Genomic DNA, 15,097 nt, shown 5'->3' with positions numbered 1-15,097 from the left:
GAATTTTACATCTTGAGCTAGAGCTCAGTCCCCGTGTGGAAGGGGCCAGTTCCCTCACAGCTTCAGGCATGTCTTCTGGCTGGTATGCTCCTGAGCTACAGGTGTGGTAATGACTCATCTGACCTATTCTAATAGAGAAGCTTCTAGTTACAGTTCCCAGGGCGGGCTCTGTGTGCGGGGGTGGGAGGGGGGGAAGCGCAAATGAAGGGGGTGTTTCTTCTCTGGTTGGACACAACTCTAGAGGTCACTTCCCCAGGCTCCCACAGTCCCAGGGAACTGGAGGAGGGTGTGTGACATATCAGATGCCATTCTCAGTGATGAAGGCGGGATGAAGGAGAGCTGCCTGCTTTTGTTTGTTTGCTTGATTTTTGTTTTTGTTTTTGCATGCTGCTGGGAGCAATCAGATGCTGGATTGGCAAAAGCAAACAAGTAAGCTTCCTGGAGGCAGGCCACTCGTTGTTTTGCACAGCTGACGAATGGGTGTACCCCTGGTTTAGGCAGCGCCCCAGGGATCTTGCCTCACGACTGCTTGTTGTTGCTGTGCTGCCTTTCCATGCCTGTCTCATGTGTCTGGCATGGCAGACTCTCACTGTCTATTGCTTCACACTGTTGGGCACATTTCCTGCAGAATCTTATGAAGATGGTTTTATAATTCTTGACAATGATTCTGAACTGATTCAAGTAACTTCTACCCTCCTGAAAATCAGCTAAAGCACTGTGAGGACTTGATTTACACCAAGAAGGAAAACGAGATGGAAACAAATTAATAATTTAGGGTTAGTTCAAGGATAAGGCCTAGGTGTACACCATGATAAGAAAGACCGTATAAATATAAAAACAAAGAATAAATGGTTATCTAGAAAAGACAAGACAGATACCTGTTTCTTAGAAAAACATTGACATAAAACAACTCTTGCTTTGAATACATAATGCACATTTGAAATAAGAAAAAGATGAAACTTCTGCTTTGAACTCATAATGAGCATATAGATAAAACTATTGCTTTAAACTTATAATGAACAAAGTTATCTAGATACAGTTCTAATGAAAGAACTTACAATCAGTAGTCCCACTGAAACTACCTTTTACGTAATGATTGTATCTATTTTGAATGAGGTAATTTTTTTACATATATTGAGACCCTTTGTATTAGATGATATAAAAACCCAAACAGAATTATGCAGTTGTTGAAGCCATCTGTTTCATCCAAAAGTGTGTCTGTCTGACTCTCTGTCTGTCTGTCTGTCTGTTTGCATATGTGAAATTGTGAACCCTGTTAGAATTTGTTTGAAGTCCCCTGCTTTATCCATGTGCCCATCTGTCTGATTGCCTATATATGTTTTTATGAATGATTTGTGGGAGCTCCCTATGTTTATAAATATATGGTTTTTTTCTTTCTTCTCACCACAATTAGTGGCCCCAAATAGCAAGGCTACCAGCCTGAACATTTAAGAGTTAAAGTACAGTAGCCAGAGCCATCAGCCTGACAGTTAAAGAGTTAAGAAAGTTCAGAGTTTCTCACTGCAACCAGCTGCCCCAAACAGCTGGAAAGCTTGAGAGTTAAAGTACACAGAGAGATGCCAAAGAGCCACCAGCTCCTCTCGGCCCATCCCTGATGCTGCTGTCCTACCTCAGCCATCCCTGGACCCCATGAATGCAAAAGCTCATTTTTTACAGTGTGCTTTGAACTTAACTCAGGGCTACACACATACTAAGGACATGCTTTACCACTGAGCTGTGCCCTAGTCCCTGTGGTTTTCACTACAAGGGAAGGAAACAAAAACAATGCTACCACAAAGCAAACAAAACACCTCAGGTAAAGGCTAATTGTCTTGGATATAGACACTATTCAGTTATGTTGTAATTTTAACACTGTAGTGTCATAGCACAAAGCCACTCTTCAAGGATCAGTTAAATGCACGAATACACTTATGGACCTGCTGATCACATCCTCCAGCTGCTGAAGAAGGCGTATTAAAAAACCTACAGAAAAGAACTGTTACTCTTACAGCTACTTCTCATGGATTCTAGAATCCTTTCAAGTAACTGCTGCCATAATTAAAACACGCACGTGTGCGTATAAGGGGGCATGCTACTCATTTGCTCACTGACCACACTGATGGTTGACGCGCCTTCTTCTAGCAGTGTATAATTTTGCTTTCCTGGAGACACGAGCTCCATGAGTGAGGGAAGAATGATCAGTGCAAAGGAGCCTGAGGTACCCAAGCCAGTGACTAGAGAAGCTACAAGAACACAAGTATGGAATAATTTCTCTTAATTTTAAAAACTACACTTGGGGCTGGAGAGATGGCTCAGTGGTTAAGAGCACTGACTGCTCTTCCAGAGGTCCTGAGTTCAATTCCCAGCACCCACATGGTGGCTCACAACCATCTGTAATGAGATCTAGTGCCGTCTTCTGGCACGCAGACATATACGCATGCAGAGCACTGTCTACATAATAATAAATAAATATCTTTTTAAAACTGTACTTATTTATTTGATATGTGGATGGGTGGGCATCGGAGTCCACCTGTGGAGGGCATAGGATGACTCGGAGGAGTCATTTCTCTCAACTTTTACCATGTGGTTCTGGGATTAGACTTAGGTCATCAGGCAGTACTGATGCCATCTCTCTGGTCCTTCCTGTAAAACTAGAGCACTCTTATCAGACTATAGTTAGAAAGCTGATGCAGTGATTCAGGCAAAATTTTGACATGTGTTCTACATTCCAAATGAGCTCTTAACAACTCTGATGTATCATATTTTAGGCTTTTGCCTACAGGTATGGAATGTGTGTAAATTTGGACAAACCTATGTAAAATAGTTTGTCCCTCTCCCTCCTTTATTTCTGAGGCAGAGTTTCTGTGTAGCCATGACTGTCCTGGAACTCACTCTGTAGACCAGGCTGGCCTTGAATTCAGAGATCTGCCTGCCTCTGCCTCCTGAGTGCTGGACTGAAGGCCTGATGTGCCTGCATTTTTCATTTGGGCTTTCTAAGTGGTGGGGTTTGGTTTGGTGCCCCCAAAATATAAATTTAACATTTAAGTGCTCAACTTCTAACTTATTTAAGAAGGATCTAAGTTTTCACCTAATCCACACTTCAATTTCACCCCTCAGTCCCTGCTGTCTCAATTAAGCCTCACATATTATATTAGGAGTCGGGGCCTTCTAGAAAGAGATATCACAGACTCTGACCTGAACTTGGGCAGCTTATGAACTGACTGCCTCTATTTGCAACCTCGATGCTTGTAATGGTTATTTTGGTTGACAACTGGATTACACCTGGAATTATCTAAAACCCCCAAACCAACTGGGCACATCTGTGAGGGATTTTGCTTAATTAAATGATTTAAAAGCCGGGCACACCTTTAATCCCACCACTTGGGAGGCAGAGGCAGGCAGATCACTGTGAGTTCGAGGCCAGCCTGGTCTACAAAGTGAGTCCAGGACAGCCAAGGCTACACAGAGAAACCCTGTCACGGAAAAAAAAAAAAAAAAAAAGCCAGGCATGTTGGCACACACCTGTAATCCCAGCACTCAGGGAGGCAGAGGCAGGCGGATCTCTGTGAGTTCTGGGACAAATTGAGTCCAGGACAGCCAAGACACAGAGAGACTCTGTCTGGAAACAACAACATCGCTCTTAGTCATCTTTGAGGTGGGAAGACCTTCTGCTGGCAGCACATGTGAGGGGCACGGGAGAAGGAAGCCTCCCCCTTCGCCTCTCGCCCTCACTATCCAGTCCATTCCTTGGCTGACATTAGCGCCTAGCCCTTCAGGATCCCAGTGTGTACTAATACCAGCTGGGGCTCCCAGCCTTGGGGCCTGAACGACTACTGTATTCTTGTACGTTCTGTTCGTAGGCAACCGCTGTAAGTCATTCTAATAAATTCCTATGTACATTTCCCCCCAATAAGTTCTGTTCCTCTAAAGAACCCTGATTAATGCAGACTTTGGCGTCAAAAGTGCTGCCAGAGCAGCAGAAGCATGAGGCTGGGTCTCTGAAGCATCTGGAACAGGCTCCCAACCAGCCAGAACAGCGCAGCTCCAACGCCTCTGCTGTTCCTGAGAGTTCACAGAGCACTGGAAGCCCAAGGTGTGAACTATTTTACAAAATGAAGGAAACAAATGCATTTGATGATCCTGTTCCACCAATTGTGAGAGGCAACGGACTTGGTGCCTGTCCTGTCTCTCAAGATTGTTAAGGGAGTGTAGACGAATTTCATAAGGAAGTTAAAACAGAGGTGTTTCTCATCTACGAAAGACAGTTTGACTGCTGTTCCTTCTGAAGAGGGACACGGCCAAGTAGCTCACTTGTGACGCTCCCCAGTAAATGACGAATAAGACCGGGAAAGGAAGTCCTCAGAGCTTTTATTTTATTTTCCCTTCAGAGCTTTCAGAGCCAATTGATTTGACGATGACCTCAAGGAAAGGCGAGAGAACACGCTCACCATGTAGAGTGTCTGGAACAGAGCCAATTGACTAGGAAGACTTTCGAAGCTCGTCAGGCCTCTCCCTGCACTCAGAAAGGCCTGGCATTTCACCTGCTCACAGTGGTTTTTACTACACAACTTACAAATATTCCCAGTGGCAGTTTGAGGATTTAATCGAGAGCCAGGCTTGGTGGATAATGCACACCTTTAATCTCAGCATTCTGGAGGCAGGAGCAGGCAGATTTCTGTGAGTTCGAGGCCAGCTTCTCTATGTAGAGTTCCAGGCTATTTAGGACTACAGAATGAGAGACTTTTTCTCAAAAAGAAAGTTTTTCCTCCATTTTTTTCTTTTTTCCTTTTTTGAGATAGGGTTTCTCTGTGTAGCCCTGGCTGTCCTGGAACTTGCTCTGTAGACAGGCTGGCCTCGAACTCGGAGGTCCACCTGCTATTGCCGCCTGCATGATGGGATTAAAGGTGTGCACCCCACCACCAGGCCATGTGTGAGGTCATCTTAGTCTAAGGGACTTCATTTGCTTAAAGGGAAAGTGTTAGGTCATGAATGACTATAACCTTTTCTTCACATGCTTCTCTCTAAGTTCTGTGTAGTAAATGTCTCAGTCTCCGCTGCCATGTTTACACCAGGAAGGGGATCAGAATGTGTGGAGACAGTACTCACTTTGCTTTAGAGATGAATTTGTAAGTGTCATTCCAGTAAGCCAGGAGGTCCGTTGCCTCTTCGTCATATACTCGGATGTTATGATACTCAAAGACTCCAGGGAAGAAGTTGTCTATCTCTCGAGTGACATTCAAGATATATCGCACCCTGTGAAGAACCCAAGGGAGGGCACATCCTGTTACTCAGGCGGAAGCTGGTTCTCAGATCCTGTCTACCAACTTCAGCACCTAAAGTCCGTTTCCAGCTTACATACGGTCGCATGATCTCATCTTTGACAGCCTTTGGAAACAGTCTTGGTGTCTATATACAAAAACCAACCTGAGACCCACAACCTAGCAATTTCTGCTGCTAAAATTACCAACAATAAAATTACATTTGGAAGTTGTTTGTTAAAATCAGGCTATTGATATACTCCAAGAAAAAAGAGAAAAGGAAGATTTTCTTATTTTTCTGAACGCCAGATTGTTAGGCAAGAAAACGGCGAGGGCCCATGCAGCGCTGACCCGGGCACTCCCTCAGTCTACCTGGCTGCATTCCTGCTAAGAGTTCTCACTCACTGAGATGCTGGCAGAAATGGATTTCTCTATTAAAAACTTTTCCACCACCTCTCTCCCTGCACCACCTTAATTAACGCTTGGGTTTAATTTAACAAAAGCTCCTTTCCCTTCAATGATGAATAGACTTTAAGCATCACTAGAGTTTACTGTAGCAACACTGTTTCCTTTAAATAGCCAAATGTGGGGCTCTACAAACTCAGTTTCTGAGGAAGGGGGAAAAAAAAAAAAAGACTACAGGAAGAAATATAATCACTGTCTGGTCAAGGTCAAATAGGCCCAAAATATCTGAGACATAAATTGAATTTGTTTTAACATAGAACCAAAGCCTACTAATAGAAATGATTTTTTTAATTTAAAAAGTGAAGCACACAGTAGGAATGTAAAATGGTACAGCTGCTGTGGAAAATAGCTTAGCAGTTCACGAGAAGGCTAGACATAGAGTCACAACACAGCATCAGTCTCGCCACAACTTGCACACAGGTGGTCATAGCAGCACCATTCACAACAGCCGAGAAGTGGCAGTCAGGTGATGACATTAGCTGCTTCTAGAGATAAGAAGGGAAATATGACTGAGGAAGCATACAGCATCTCTGTCTGGTTTTAAAAAATGGTTTACATAGTTTGCATAACTCAGAAACTAAACCCCACAGAATTGTATGTTTTAGTTGTGTCAATTATATTGCACTATGAGTTACATTCAATACAATGCTTAGAAGAAAAAGCAAGCACAGTTATTTTTATTTATTTATTTTTTTCAGGCAAGGTTTCTTTATGTAGCCCGGGCTCCGCTGGAACACTATGTAGACCAGGCTGAAAGATCCACTTGCTTTTTGTTCCTGAGTGCTGGGATTAAAGGCCTAAGTCATCATGCCTGGCTTGCTGATTTTATTTAAAATAAAGATGAGTGGCTGGAAAGATGGCTCAGAGGTTTAAAGTGCTTGCTGCTCTGGCCTCCTCTTGAACTGTCACAAATGTGCCCCCCCCCCACATTAATAATAGCAACAAAAACTTAATAGAAGCTAATCAATTTCCTATTTCTTTTCTTTTTTTTATTTTAAAAAGATTTATTTATTATTAATATGTATACAGTTCTCTACCTTCCGGCCAGATCACATTATAGATGGTCGTGAGCCACCATGTGGTTGCTGGGAATTGAACTCAGGACCTCTGGAGGAGCATTCAGTGCTCTTAACCTCTGAGCCATCTCACCAGCCCCCTCAATTTCCTATTTCTAACCCTATACTTCAGTACTGGAGTGTTGGTTCATCTGGATAGAGACAGTACAAACTTCCTAATTAATTTTATTTCAGAGATGAAAAATGCCCAGTGCTGATTGGTACTGTAACTCCTTGAAATTTTTTTTCTGTATTAGCAATTATGTGAGTTTATATAAAGTAAAACTTGGAGTTAGTTTCCAAAGTCAGTAGGTAGACCATCTGGAAATGACTTTAATGTCAGAACTGCATTTTGAAATACCATAAAATATTAGCAGGGAACAGTACACAGTTTGTGAATAGAGAGGCATACTAAAGCTTAAGACTCATTGAGTTTAAGAAGTAAGACTAGGCGGGTGTGGTGGTGCACACCTTTAATCCCAGCACTCGGGAGGCAGAGGCAGGCGGATCGCTGTGAGTTCGAGGCCAGCCTGGTCTACAAAATGAGTCCAGGACAGCCAAGGTTACACAGAGAAACCTTGCCTCAAAAAAAAAAAAAAAAAAAAAAAAAAAAAAAAAAAGCCAGGCGGTGGTGGCGCACACCTTTAATCCCATCACTCAGGAGGCAGAAGCAGGCATATTGCCTGGTCTACAATGTGAGTTCAGGACAGCCAAGGCTACACAGAGAGACCCTGTCTCGAAAAACTAAAAAAACAAAATAAAACAACAACAACAAAAAAGAAATAAGACCTAAGTAGATGTCTGCACATCCAATCATTCTCTCTCCTCTCCCCTGTTTGTCCCCCACCCAACCCCCATTCAGGGCTTCTCTGTGTAACCCTGAGTGTTCTGGAAATGACTCTGTAGACCCAGCTGGTCTCTAACCCTGAGATCCAACTGCCTCTGCCTCCCAAGTGCTAGGGTCAAAGGAGTGCACCACCGCCACCACCGCCACCACCGCCCAGGCAATCATTCTGTTTTTAAAGACAATTAGATTCCATTGCAGGTTGTAGTTTAGCCTGAGAGGAGTAAAAAGGTTGTTGCTATTCCCCAGTACGGTACATACTGTACATTTCAGAAAGGAAGACGACAGTCTCGAAAGTTTTCACCATCGAGAACTGACATGGGGTGGAAGAGATGGCTCAACAGCTGAAAGCACGGGCTGCTCTTTCAGAGGGCTCAGGCTTGATTCCCAGCATGGCAGCTCACAGCCGTCGGCAACCCGAGCTCAGGGTGTCTGATATACGTGTAGGCTCGATACCCATACACATAAAAATAAAAGTACTTAGTGGAAAGAGTTGAAAAATGCTCCAGACGACAAAGTTGATTTAAAACATTAAATATATATACCCAGACATCACGTGGCACCACATTAATGAATAAAAATTTAACATTTTTATAAAAGCAGCCCATGAGCTGGACGAGTCTCATCCCCAGCTAAGATGAAAGCCTAGTGCTACATCAAATCTCAGATCTCATATAAATATCATATCTAAGTTTTCTAGAAACTACTAGACTTCTAGTACTTTACAACTTTACAGGACTGTAAACTGTCAAAAATTATGACCCACTGCTGAGGAAATTTAAGTGAATTTCTGCAGATCAGGTAGAATCAATGTTTCCATGTGCAAACAGGGTCTCATCTTCGAGGGCCCTGTCAAGAAGCCTACGAGTGAACAATTTATCTAGTTTTTATTTAAACATTTATTTATTTATTATGTATACAGTGCTCTGTCGGCATGCACACCTGCAGGCCAGAAGAGGGCACCAGATCTCATTATAGATGGTTGTGAGCCACCCTGTGGTTGCTGGGAATTGAACTCATGACCTCTGGAAGAGCAGTTAGTGCTCTTAACCTCTGAGCCATCTCTCCAGCCCCCTAATTTATCTAGTTTTACAAGGGTAAACGGAAGGCCCAGGGTGGGCGCCCAGGTCTCTGAAGTCGTACCCCTCGTCTGTCATTAGGCAAGGACTGTTCTTCCACGTGTGTGAATTTTTCACCAGTCAGTCACACTAACACCATCTTGGTGTGAAGCTGTGAGCTAGGCAGACTAAATTCAAAAGACCAAGGTGTTAAAAGTCTCTAATGTTAAAGGTGCCAGACCAATCCGTACTAATTAAACATTTTCAACTTATACTAATTTTTGTAACTTCAATTAAGCAATTAAATCTTCATACCTTGGATTTATTTCTATGAAAACTAGCAGTTCATTTTTGCAATTATAAAATACCTTTCTTGTCAAGAGAAAAAAGCAGGGGATAGATATGGCCGGTACCTGTCAGAACCTCTAATGGGCAGACTAACTGCCAGCAGCCATGACTCACCCTCCTCGCCCTCTGCCTAGGACAGAGTTATCACTCAACTGATTTTTAAAGAGTACCAAACACTTGGGATTTGTTTGTCTTTCTTTCTTTTCATTCATTCATTCATTCTTTCTTTCTTTCTTTTCTTTTTTTTTCTGGTTTTTCAAGACATGGTTTCTCTAAGCAACAGCCCTGGCTGTCCTAGACTCACTTTGTAGACCAGGCTGGCCTTGAACTCCCAGAGACCTGCTTGCCTCTGCCTCTGAGTGCTGGGATCGCGCCACCACGGCTGGCTGGGAACTTGTTCCCCAAGGCCCTTCCATTACTACAACCGATCTTTCTGAGGCGGGAAGAGGACCAGGCAGCGAGAGGACAACTGTTCTGATTTTTGTCCCATTATACCCGAGCACTGAAAGCAACTCTCAGATTAAAGTTACCCACTGATACTTCTTCAACAGGAAAATACAAAGATTAAACAGGGACTTCTGTTGTACAGGGGTGTCAGCATCGCTCTGTGTGCTCACCCTCTGTTCTGTAGGTCCTCTAAGTTCGAGGCATTCCATTCTGAGCCCTAAGGAGCCAAAAAGACAAAGTTAGTGAGTATCAGCAAGTCAGCTAAACACAGTATTGGAAAAGGAACACTGGGGGAACAGCTCCTACACAGTGACTCAGTAACATGTACTCAATGCCTCTAAGCACCAGGAAATTTATGTCATCACATATAATTTTTATTAAGGATAGTGCAAAAACAATGATCTTTTTGGGGGTTGGGGTGGTGAGTGTGTGCACACGTGTGAATGGACAAGTGGCGCAGTGTGTATGTGGAGCTCAGAGGACAGTGTGACTCCCAGGAGTTGGTTCTTGCCTTTCACCATGTGTGTTCTTGGGGTCAAATTCAGGCTGTCAGGCTGTCAGGCTGGGGGCAAGCGTCTTTACCACTGAGTCATCTTACTGACCCCAATAATCGTGAACTTCAGAGCCTGTTGTTTTCATCTTCTGTGTACTGGGATTACAGGGGTGCACCAGTAAACCCAGTTTATATGGTGCTGGGGACTGAGCACAGTGCTGTGTTCAGGTCAGGTAAACACTCTACCAACTGTTGTACATCTCTAGCCCTAATTAAAAAAAAATTCTTTCTGTGTGTCTATACACACACGTGTGTTGGTGAGGACGCATTCATGCATGTCGAGGTTAGATGGCAACTTGAAAGGGTCTTTTCTCTCCTTCTGCGATGTGGGTTCTGCTGAGTCACCTTGCTGGCCCCTGGCCTTCCATTTTTTTTTTTTTTTTTTTTTGGTTTTTTTCGAGACAGGGTTTCTCTGTGTAGCCTTGACCATCCTGGACTCACTTTGTAGACCAGGCTGGCCTCGAACTCACAGCGATCCGCCTGCCTCTGCCTCCCGAGTGCTGGGATTAAAGGTGTGCGCCACCACGCCCGGCTCCTGGCCTTCCATTTTAAGAGAAGTTTATGGCATGTACTTTTCTGGTTCAGGATCAGAAATTACGAATATGACAAAAGTGACCTATTTAACGACTGTTTCAATGCTATACCTTCTCTGTATCACCACAAGTATAAGCCGCTGGTGGCCTTTTATTTGAACCTCTCTGGTAGAAAGGATCTGTAAACGTCAAATCCTGACAAAGATAACCAATAGTAAAAATTCTGCCACCTTATTCCTGAGCAAAGTACTCTGTCCAACACTCTCATGTTTCCTTTGCTCAGCTAAAACAAACAAAAACCAAACCAAACCAAATCAACCAACCAAACCTTGCTGTTCTGTAAAAGGTCTCTACTCACCTGTAGGTTTTTCTCAGCCAAATCAGCCAGCCTCCAGGGGAGCTGCTGACAGTAACAACTGGTTGGGCAAAGGCTTCCAGCTCAGAGAAAGGACAATCTTAGGAGGATTTAGATGAATCTTTTTTCTTAATCATAACCTGGCTTCCCTCCAGCCAGTCTGTCTTTCGCAGATTTCCTCTCAACTATGTTCTAAACATTCCTTCTCCCTATCAGCCGCTCCCTTTCTAATAAGCACATCTCTGTGCAGCATGGTGCTGAGTGGAGCACTCTTCCAGAGGGAGGGAGGCTGGCTGCCCCGCCTCACAGAGTCCGGCCGAGCTCCAGGCACGGCAACTATGCATGAAATGAGATGACTTTGAGAAAAGTAACTCTGCAACTGGAAACTAGGATACATCTCCTTTTCCACAGCAATTGCTGGGAAAGTGGATTCTTCCTGGGAGACAAAGGGGTTTTTACATAGGCCATGTGGTACAGAGAAGGCCATCAGAACAAGCACAACAAAATGCTTAGACAACATCTTTAAGCATTCAATTTGCACACTAGATAAATTAAATTTTAGATTTCTCCTATTTGGAAGTTATTTCCTTAAATAAGAAAATGATTCACATCTTTGATCCCAGCACTCAGGAGATCAGAGGCAGGTGGATCTCTGAGTTGGAGGCCAGCCTGATCTACAGAGCAAGTTTCAGGACAGCCAGGGCTACACAGAGAAACCTTGCCTCAAAAACAGCAACTACAACAACAACCAAACAAACAACTCAACCCAAACCAACAACCAAAACCAAGCTAAAAAATGTTAAAACTTCACAATCGAAAGAAATCTCTATTCTTTAGAAAACAAAACTGTATGTTAAGAGCCGGGCGTTGGTGGCGCACGCCTTTAATCCTAGCACTCGGGAGGCAGAGGCAGGTGGATCGCTGTGAGTTCGAGGCCAGCCTGGTCTACAAAGTGAGTCCAGGATAGCCAAGGCTACACAAAGAAACCCTGTCTCGAAAAAGCCAAAAAAAAAACAAAAAAAAAACAAAAAAAAAAACTGTATGTTAAATTGAAGAGTCTTTTTTCTTTATTCAAAAATATGTACACAGATATATACTTTAAAAGTAAAAACTAGGTGCTGGAGGGATGGCTCAGTGGTTAAGAGGGCTTGCTGTTTGTTTTAGAGGACCTAGGTTCGATTCCCAGCACCCACAGGGTGGCTCACAATCATGTCCATAATTCCAATTCTAGGGATCTTCTGGCCTCTGCATCAACACGGTGCACACACATACATACACATAAAAATAAAAAAGGTGAGGAATCTAAGCTGGGCGTGGTGGCATGCGCCTGAAATCCCACCTCTCAGAAGTACTAGAAAAGAGGATCCTCTGTAATTCAGCTTTGCACAGTAATTTCATAGCGATGGTCCCTATGAATCACACTAGAGACAAACACGCTCTGAGATGTCAGGCTTTTGATGGTACTGGGTGTGACTGCATGGTAAGATAAACTACTGAATATTCAGACTACAGAACTCCAGTTAGTCAGTTTCTGTGTGGTTAAGCGTCTTCTAGCCGTTTTCCTGGCTTCTAAGCAGTTCAGGACACATATGTGTTCATTAGAAAGCGCATGGAGATAGTACTGGCCTTTCCATGGGTAAGGATAAGAAGCTGTGGTGGCGCATGCCTGTAATCCCAGCACTCGGGAGCAGAGGCAGGGGAAGTTCTGTGAGTTTCAGGTTAGCCTGGTCTACAGAGACAGCCAAGGCTACACAGAGAGACCCTGTCTCGAAAACAAGCATAAAATGTATAGGAAATGGAAACAAAAATGGTATTTTAGCATTTTTCCTTTGCTTTTAAGTATCCTTGAGCCTGGCAGTGGTGGCGTACGCCTTTAATCCCAGCACTCGGGAGGCAGAGGCAGGCGGATCGCTGTGAGTTCGAGGCCAGCCTGGTCTACATAGTGAGTCCAGGACAGCCAAGGCTACACAGAGAGACCGTGTCTTGGGGAAAAAAAAAGAAAAGTATCCTTGTTAACCTTGTTCCTATTACCACATACATATGGAACTAGAGCTCTTTAGCCTTAGAGGGTGTGTCCTACTAGTCTCTGTGTGAGTCTTCCTTGAGGCATTTCAGGTCACTGGATGTTTGAGAACTATGAAGAATAATTTTTCATCACAAACTTCTTGGTAATCATGAAAAGTAACTTGAAGGCCTCAAGATGCTGTGTCATGGCTTTCTATGCTTAAAAGTCCATGGCTAAGGATGTACTAAGCTGTGCAGCATATGTGGAACCGATGCAAGGTCAGGACTTGATCCTCAGCACTCCAGAAAATAACTAAGCAAATACAGCCCAGTAAGATTCTGTTACAGGGCTGGAGAGATGGTTCTGCAGTCAAGAGCTCTGGCTGTTCTTCCAGAGGACCCGGGTTCAACACCCACATGGCAGCTCATAACTGTCTGTAACGCCTGTTCCAGGGGATCGGACACCCTCACACAGACATACATGTAGTCAAAACACCAATGTACATAAAATAAAAATAAATGAGCTATTTAAAAAAATAAAAGATTTCTGTTATAAGTAGGCTCCATCTGCTCTGACGATGTATCAGGTCTTAAACAGGTTCAGGAGAAAAGCATAAATATCACCCTGTTTAGAGTATCCACAGCCAACTGACAGGTTTGACTTTGAGTATTATAAAAGACAGATGGCATATTTAACAACCCAGAGGAAGAAAGCCCTGGCTTGTAGCATTTGCTAAATTCCTTGGAATAAATATTCCCACCACACTCAGGCTTTTTTTTGGTTTTTTGTTTTGTTTTTCCTTTGAGACAGGGTTTCTCTGTGTAAGAGAACCCTACTGGCCTCGAACTCACAGAGATTTGCCTGCCTCTGCCTCCTGAGTACTGGGATTAAAGGCGTGTGCCACCACCTCTCCTGGCCTGCCTACGCTTTTAATGTTAGTTACATTAAAAGTTTTTTAGATTTATTTATTTTATGTGTACCAGTGTTTTGATGGCTTATATGCCTGTGTAGCAGGTAGATGCTCAGTGCCTGCTGAGGTCAGGAGGGGCCCTCAGGGCCCCAGGAACTACAGTTACAGATGGTTCTGAGTCACCATGTGTGTGCTGGGTATTGAACCAGGGTCCTTTGCAAGAAAAGTAAGTGCTCTTAACCAATGAGCCATCTCTCCACTCCAGTTATATTTTATTTAAATATAATAAAACAACAACTGCTTCGATTTATTTCTAGAGTCCAAAGCTAGTTTAAAAATACCACTTAAAGTGACCCTAAGACCTACCAGGAATACGTGGTCGAATATCTGTGTAGGACTGTCCATTTGACCGAGGATCACTATCATTTCATTATCTATGAATTCCTTGAATTCGCGCAAGTTGCACACCATCTGCATTTCCAACTCTGTCCGTATCTGAAACAGTAACAGTCTCTGTAAAGAGGCCCGTGTTTTCACCACCGTTTTCAGCTCCGTAACTAGTGCTGTTCTGCTTCTAGCTCTGGGACGGAGGGCTCGGAGCGGCTTACCTCTTTGGATGTGATATTCTCCAAATCCTTTTGCATCATAATCTCCCTTAATTTGGTTTTAATAAGCCTTTCGGTTCGTTCACGTTCAGTTGGTCTGAGAATAGACAAGCAGTGATTCTTCATCAACAAGAATTTAGTCAAAGCAATGAATTTACCATTTGATTATGTTTCCAAACTACTCCTCTCACTCTCACATTCACATTGCAGAAGCCAATAAAGACTGCACTCGACTGCACAGTGAGCTTAAGGCCAGTGTGGGCACTGCATAGTGAGATGGTGTCTAAAACCAACACCAAAACTAACAACAAGAACACATTCCAAAGAAAACCAACCAAAATTAAAAAAAAAAAGTACAACGTAAACATGTAAAAATGACATAAACAGGTTCTATAAGTTTGTGTCTTTAAATACATCATAAATACACAGATCTACAAAGAAGCAAAGACAAGCTGGGTGTAGTAAGTCTACCTCCCGTTTCTATCAAGTGGCCCTGGATCCTATCACTTACTGAGCTAGAATACCCATCTGGGTAGACGAGTGGTGTTACTCTCAATAGAAGTGGATCTTAAAATGCCATCCTATACTGATCATTTACTGCCGTGGGCCGCTAAGCTAGGAGGGAGGACCGACCGATCCAGCCTCCTCCAACAAGGCAACT

General features: G+C 43.4%; 1 protein-coding gene across 2 annotated transcripts in view; it reads right to left on the bottom strand.

Annotated features, from left to right (window-relative positions):
* Ssh2 (slingshot protein phosphatase 2) overlaps window positions 1–15,097 on the bottom strand; it is a 254,058-nt gene that overhangs the window by 18,504 nt on the left and 220,457 nt on the right. For both annotated transcript variants that reach the window (XM_051158006.1, XM_051158005.1), the window contains 4 exons: window positions 14,440–14,533; window positions 14,198–14,326; window positions 9,646–9,692; window positions 5,107–5,253 (listed from right to left, as the gene is read on the bottom strand). In XM_051158006.1, coding sequence (XP_051013963.1) covers window positions 5,107–5,253; window positions 9,646–9,692; window positions 14,198–14,326; window positions 14,440–14,533 — 417 coding nt within the window. The remainder of the gene's footprint in view (window positions 1–5,106; window positions 5,254–9,645; window positions 9,693–14,197; window positions 14,327–14,439; window positions 14,534–15,097) is intronic.

This window comes from Acomys russatus, chromosome 16, assembly GCF_903995435.1.
Source record: "Acomys russatus chromosome 16, mAcoRus1.1, whole genome shotgun sequence".
NCBI classification, from domain to species: Eukaryota; Metazoa; Chordata; class Mammalia; order Rodentia; family Muridae; genus Acomys; species Acomys russatus.
The sequence above is the reverse complement of the archived record's forward strand: the minus strand, read 5'-3'. Positions and strand labels throughout refer to the sequence as shown.